At 42.5% G+C, this 6264-nt stretch overlaps 1 protein-coding gene across 1 annotated transcript; it reads right to left on the bottom strand.

The window, feature by feature from the left end:
• Positions 1–4420: 4420 nt before the first annotated feature.
• LOC124088451 (olfactory receptor 52K1-like) lies at positions 4421–5276 on the bottom strand. The gene has a single exon (XM_046438034.1). It carries the CDS (start codon positions 5252–5254, stop codon positions 4421–4423), a length of 834 nt encoding a protein of 277 aa, XP_046293990.1. The 5' UTR covers positions 5255–5276.
• Between the last annotated feature and the right edge of the window lie 988 nt (positions 5277–6264).

The following is a 6264-nucleotide window of genomic DNA, read 5'->3' as shown; positions in this document are numbered from 1 at the left end:
TATTTTTATAAGGAGTGATTGCCGCTTTACATTCCTTGGTGCATTGTTCAAAGACCAATTGCTTGATAAGGGGCATGGCTCTATCAGGATCCCCAAAAATCTTTCCAGCAGCATCCACCATCCTTGCTACAAAATCTGAAAAAGGTTCTGTAGGGCCTTGTAGAATCTTGGTCAAATTGCCAGACACCTCTCCTCTATTTGGAAGCGACTTCCATGCCCGAATACAAATATTGTTAATTTGATCATATGCCTCAAGAGGAAATCCTGTCTGTTGATTTGCAAATCTACCCTGTCCCAAGAGCATATCCTTGTCCCAATGGGGGTGTCCCGCTGCATGGTTTTGGGCGGCCTGCTCTATTGCGCCCTCTAGCACGAATGCTCTCCAGTCCAAATATTTACCCGGGGAAACGCAAGCCCGAACAAGGCTAGCCCAATCAGAGGGAGTCATACAGTATCTAGACAGATTTTCCACCTGAGTCAGCGTGAAGGCGGCATCCACCCCATAAGTGCGTACAGACTCCGCCAGGGTCTTCACAATTTTAAAATCTAAGGGTTCATGGACTCTTCCCCTGTTGTCATCCTGAAAAACTGGATAAGCAAGACCCATCTCAGCGTGAACAGCCCTCCATGTTTGGGCATGGAAAGCTCTTCCCGAAACGCCCCCGCCATCCGGCGGTGGATCCGGGGGATCGCTTTTCTTGAGCCCTTGCTTATCTGTGTTCCCTTCTCCTACAGCTAAACTCCCTAGCTGACGAGACAGCCTCTCGAGCTCTTCCTCCTCATCCTCCTCCTCCTCTGACCCACTTTCGCATGGGGGTGTACGCAGCGTACTGAGATCTGGATACAACCGTTTCCTCCCCCGTCTCATGCTCTGCACACTCCCATCCTCCCGAGTCACTTCACTTTCTGCCATCTCCGATTTTTCCTCATGCAATCGCTCTAAAACCTCCTGTCCTTTAGTAAGTGCTTCCTGACATCTATCATCTGTAAGGCAACTACGGACCATTTTCCAAAGGGGTATCACCCCACCCTCTAATATGCCCTGCTCAGAAGCAAAGTCAAGATCTTTGCCTAATTTATCCCAACTAGGCACAGTAAGGCTGCCCGAAAATGCAAACCACGGTGCAGCGATATCTATCTTCTGTAAAAATCTCTGTAAAGTACTATGTTTCACTTCCAGTCCCTTGGAACGTAACAGGCCATCTAGGGCCAGGAGAAGCGGACTTGAAGATGCGGCACCCATGACACAACAACAAAGAAAGCAAAAAAAAAAGAAAGCGAAAGTAGGAGCGAAAGTACACAGTGCAGCTGCAATAAAATGTAAGGCTCTCTCTTTCATTACAGAGGAGCTGTCCCGCTTTGGTCGCGGATCCCACTTACTAGGGACTAACCCCGCTTTGATCGCGGATCCCACTTATTGGGACTAACCCCGCTTTGATCGCGGATCCCACTTACCTGGGACTAACCGGTGCACCACCCCTGACTGTTGAAAGTTCTGGTTCCCGGGTCTCGGCGCCACTTGTCGCGACCCCTTGCCCGCAAGGAATACGCAACTCGAGAATCTTCTTTCAACAGTTTATTCAGGTCCCTGGATATTTCTTCTTCTTCCTCTCGGGTGCCCCTCCCAGCCTTAATAAAGCATCCCAAGCCCCAATGCAAAGCTGCCGCGTGGAACTTTCTCACAGGGTGGTGAAAAATCATGTGCCAACTTTCCCAGATAAGAAATTGTTTGTCACAGACCACAGCGGAGCCAGCGCCATCTTGTAATGGCGACCATAATCTGCAGAAACGGCAGAAGCGGCTCACCACACCTGGGAAAGCTGGGAATGGAACCACCATTTGACCCAGCTATTGCCCTTCTCGGACTATTCCCTGAAGACCTTAAAAGAGCGTACTACAGGGATACTGCCACATCGATGTTCATAGCAGCACAATTTACAATAGCTAGACTGTGGAACCAACCCAGATGCCCTTCAATAGATGATTGGATAAAAAAAAAATGTGGCATTTATACACAATGGAGTATTACTCTGCACTAAAAAATGACAAAATCATGGAATTTGCAGGGAAATGGATGGCATTAGAGCAGATTATGCTAAGTGAAGGTAGCCAATCCCTAAAAAACAAATGCCAAATGTCTTCTTTGATATAATGAGAGCAACTAAGAACAAAACAGGGAGGAAGAGCAGGAGGAAAAGATTAACATTAAACAGAGACATGAGGTGGGAGGGAAAGGGAGAGAAAAGGGAAATTGCATGGAAATGGAAGGAGACCTTCATTGTTACACAAAATTACATATAAGAGGTTATGAGGGGAATGGGAAAAAAACAAGGAGAGAAATGAATTACAGTAGATGGGGTAGAGAGAGAAGATGGGAGGGGAGGGGAGGGGGGATAGAAGAGGATAGGAAAGGTAGCAGGATACAACAGTTACTAATATGGCATTATGTAAAAATGTGGATGTGTAACTGATGTGATTCTGCAATCTGTATTTGGGGTAAAAATGGGAGTTCATAACCCACTTGAATCTAATGTATGAAATATGATATGTCGAGAGCTTTGTAATGTTTTGAACAACCAATAAAAAATGCAAAAAAAAGAAAAGAAAGAAAAGAAGAAAGGGGAGCAAAACAAAAAAAAAAGAAAGACAAATGCCGTTTTTTTTTTCTGTTTGTCCTATGCTCGTGCACAACAATGACTCTGTCTTAAAACAGTATTCATGTCCTTCAGTGCCTCTGCACAATGTACAAAATACCACCATTTGAAATTACAGCCATTGACAAGGCTAAGTTAAGGAGATGTCAGTCTTGATGATGATAGTGAAGAAAGTAGTATTTGTGATGTGATTGTGATTACAATGGTTCATTCCATTTCTTCAAAAAAATATACTGAATGCCTACTGATATGGAAACTTGTGTATTCATTCATTCATTCAAAAACGCACATAATGTTAATGTGACTAATGAAGAAATACACTAGGGCCTAGATAAGATCTTTTTATTAATCAAACATTTATTAAGAGCATATCACATGCAAGAATACAATAGAAATCATGTTCTACTGGGGATGCAGGACAGAGATCATTATATTTACACATATATACACCTTTATACATTATATACACATACACATTTATATGTATATATAATGACATATAAGTATGTGTATTACATATATAGCATAACATTATAATGATATATATAGTATAGATTACTTAATGTATTATATATATCATTATATATTTATATATAATTATAAATTGAAAGATACATACACTGTACTCTGAGGTGAGAAAATGAGTGACTTGATGTAGTTAGAAAAATTTCCTCCAAGGAGTTGAGGCTAGATCTGAAGTTCAAGATGATTAGAAGTGATGAGGATAGAACAAGGAGTTGTATTTCCATGAGGAGGAGCTGGGATAACCCTCGCTAGAGGGAACATACACATTTGAGGAACCTGAAGAAGGGCACTTGTGTAATTAGGAAGGTATAACACTCAGACAACACTATAAATTTCACAGATATGTACAATTTTAAGAACACATGAAAACACAGTAAAGTGGGTGTCAATGGTAGGGACTGAGAAGAGAATGAAAAGAGTTAGAAATGAAAACAAAAAATAAGAAACAGAACAAGAATTTTAAAAATTATTATTGTGTGCAATAAACTTAGAGCATGCTTAACTCAAGTCTCTGCTCTTGAGACTAAAATTGAAGAAATAAAATAATAATTACCATTTCTTCCAAGAAGTAAAAGTATATAATATTATAGGAGTCGTTGAGGTCATCTATCCATAGACTGAGAAAGTACATAGAATAAAGAAACCAAGCTTTATCTGTAATTCTGGAGTTAGATAATATATGAGTATTTTAAAGTATTTTTTTCTCATAAACTTGAACTCTAAAATATCCATAGATTGGCATTTCTTTTTCTCTAACACCAAAGTTTCTCTGGTAACAAGGACCTATCCACTCCCATGCACAGGCTGTGTGAGTGCCGTGTGACAGAAGGTGCTCTGTTTGTTTCAATGCTCAAAATAGGTATCCAGTTCCTCTCTCCCTGAACCCCTCAGTCACTTGAATCTCGATCCATCAAAGTCCTGTTTCTTAGTTACTTGATGTATTTGTATTATCAGCACAAATAAACTATAAGCTTTTGGATAAAAATGGTATCAGAAAATTACTTGCTTAATAATTAGTTGAGATATAACAGCCCTTCTTAGTCTTTTTCCCTAATAGCTGAACATCACAGAATCCAGAAGTTATTTTGCAATTTACAGCCTCTAAAGATAACTTTATTTCCTTTATCTTCACTGTCCCCACCAGACAGTATACCTGAGCTGTGAGGCTTCTGCCCCATGGGAGAGGGCCACTCTGGCCCCTGATGTTCAGCTGATGAAAATTATACTCAAGTGGGATCAATCTATTTGAAGCCTAGAATTGTGAACAGCCGCTCCCGGATCTGCTTGGTTTTAACCCCATAGACAATGGGATCCAATGCAGGAGGAAAGAGCAAGTAAAGATTAGCAAGGATGACCTTGGCAGCAGAGGCTGTGGGTGGCCCAAAGCGCTGCATGACCACAGAAAGAAAGCCTGGTCCATAAAAGAAGAAGATGACACAGACGTGAGCTGTGCACGTGCTGCCTGCTTTTGCACGTGCCTCAGGTGAAGGAATACGCATCACAGTCTTCACAATCTGCCCATAGGAGTAGGCAATAAAGGCCACATCCCCGACACCAAGAAAGACTGCCACGGTAAAAGCATAGAGGTTGTCCACAGTGGTGGCCCCACAGGCCAGCTTTACCACTGCCATATGTTCACAGTAGGTATAGGCAATCGTGTGCGAGCCACAGTAGGGCAGTCGACGAGCCAAGCTTGGAAAGAAGATGGTCAACCCCACACCTCGAAGCACCACCAGGCCCCCAATCTTGGTGACAACAACTGGGGTCAGGATGGTTGTGTAATGCAGTGAATTACAGATAGCCACAAAGCGGTCGAAAGCCATGGCCACGAGCACCCCTGACTCCATGGCAGAGAATGCATGGATGACAAACATCTGGGAAAGGCAGGAGTAGGAGCTGATGGCCGTAGCATCAAACCAAAATATAGCCAACATCTTGGGCAGACTGGAAAGGGAGAGGACCAGGTCAACAAAAGACAGCATGGCCAGAAACAAAAACATGGGCTGGTGAAGACTGTGCTCTGTCCAGATGAGAAAAAGCAGGATGCCATTCCCAGTCAGTGCCAAGAAAAACATGAAACAGAAAGGAAGTGAGATCCAAATGTGGGCAGCAGTCAGTCCTGGGATGCCAACCAAGAAAAAGGTATGTGGGAAGAGATGAGAGTTGTTGGAAAGAATCACGGCCATCATCCCACATGGAAGAACAAAGGGCCTCTGCAAAGAAAAGCAGGCAGGTGAGACACAATAATGGGGAAATTGGGAACTCGAGATACATGGTCTCATTACACCACCAACCACCCCCACATCAATTTCCCCAATCATTCTCAGGGGGAAAGTAAAAAATAATTTTCAGTTCAGTCAATATTTCTGCAAAATCTTCAAACACAGAAGAGGCAAGTTGGTAGGCAATACATTGAACAGGAAGTTCAGAAACCAGGTTCCAGGTTACATATCCCACAACATGTGGGATGCAGGACAATCCATATAATTTAAGGCGATGCCCAGGAATTGTTGAATAAAAATCATTCCCATGAAATTTATATTCCCAAATTCTGCATGCTTGTGTTTGATTAAATCAAACTGACCTCAGCTGATCCTCTGGCCTTATTCTACTAAATTTCATCTGAACCACCAAAAATCTGACATTAGAAAATCCCTTAGTTTAGAGACATCCTACTCCTCCAAACTTCACTTGAATGCCAAGACTAACGAATAACATGCTCCCTGATGACTCCAACATTGATCGGCTCTTCCTTGCTTCTCTTTCCAATATTACCATGTCTGTCTGACTCTACAACCTCCCATGTTTTCCCCTCCTTCAAGGTGATATTGTACTGGAGTTGACACAAAGTTTATCATTGTGGTGACCTGCAGGAAACAGAGGCTCTTGGTAACAACAGCACCACGACGGCCAAAGAATTCTGGATCACAGTCACCTTCATGAGAACAGGAAAGAAAACTGGCAGATGTGCCTTCCTGCTCTTCTCTTCATGTTTTCACACTAAGAGTTTACATTATTCATATCCCCAGGATATGCCACATTCAATACATCATTTTATGGGTTAGAAAACTGAGATCTGGAAAGA

This window comes from Marmota monax, unplaced genomic scaffold (genome assembly GCF_021218885.2).
Source record: "Marmota monax isolate L192 unplaced genomic scaffold, Marmota_monax_Labrador192_F-V1.1 WCK01_AAM20220418_F8-fsc00061, whole genome shotgun sequence".
In the NCBI taxonomy this organism is placed as follows: Eukaryota; Metazoa; Chordata; class Mammalia; order Rodentia; family Sciuridae; genus Marmota; species Marmota monax.
The sequence above is the reverse complement of the archived record's forward strand: the minus strand, read 5'-3'. Positions and strand labels throughout refer to the sequence as shown.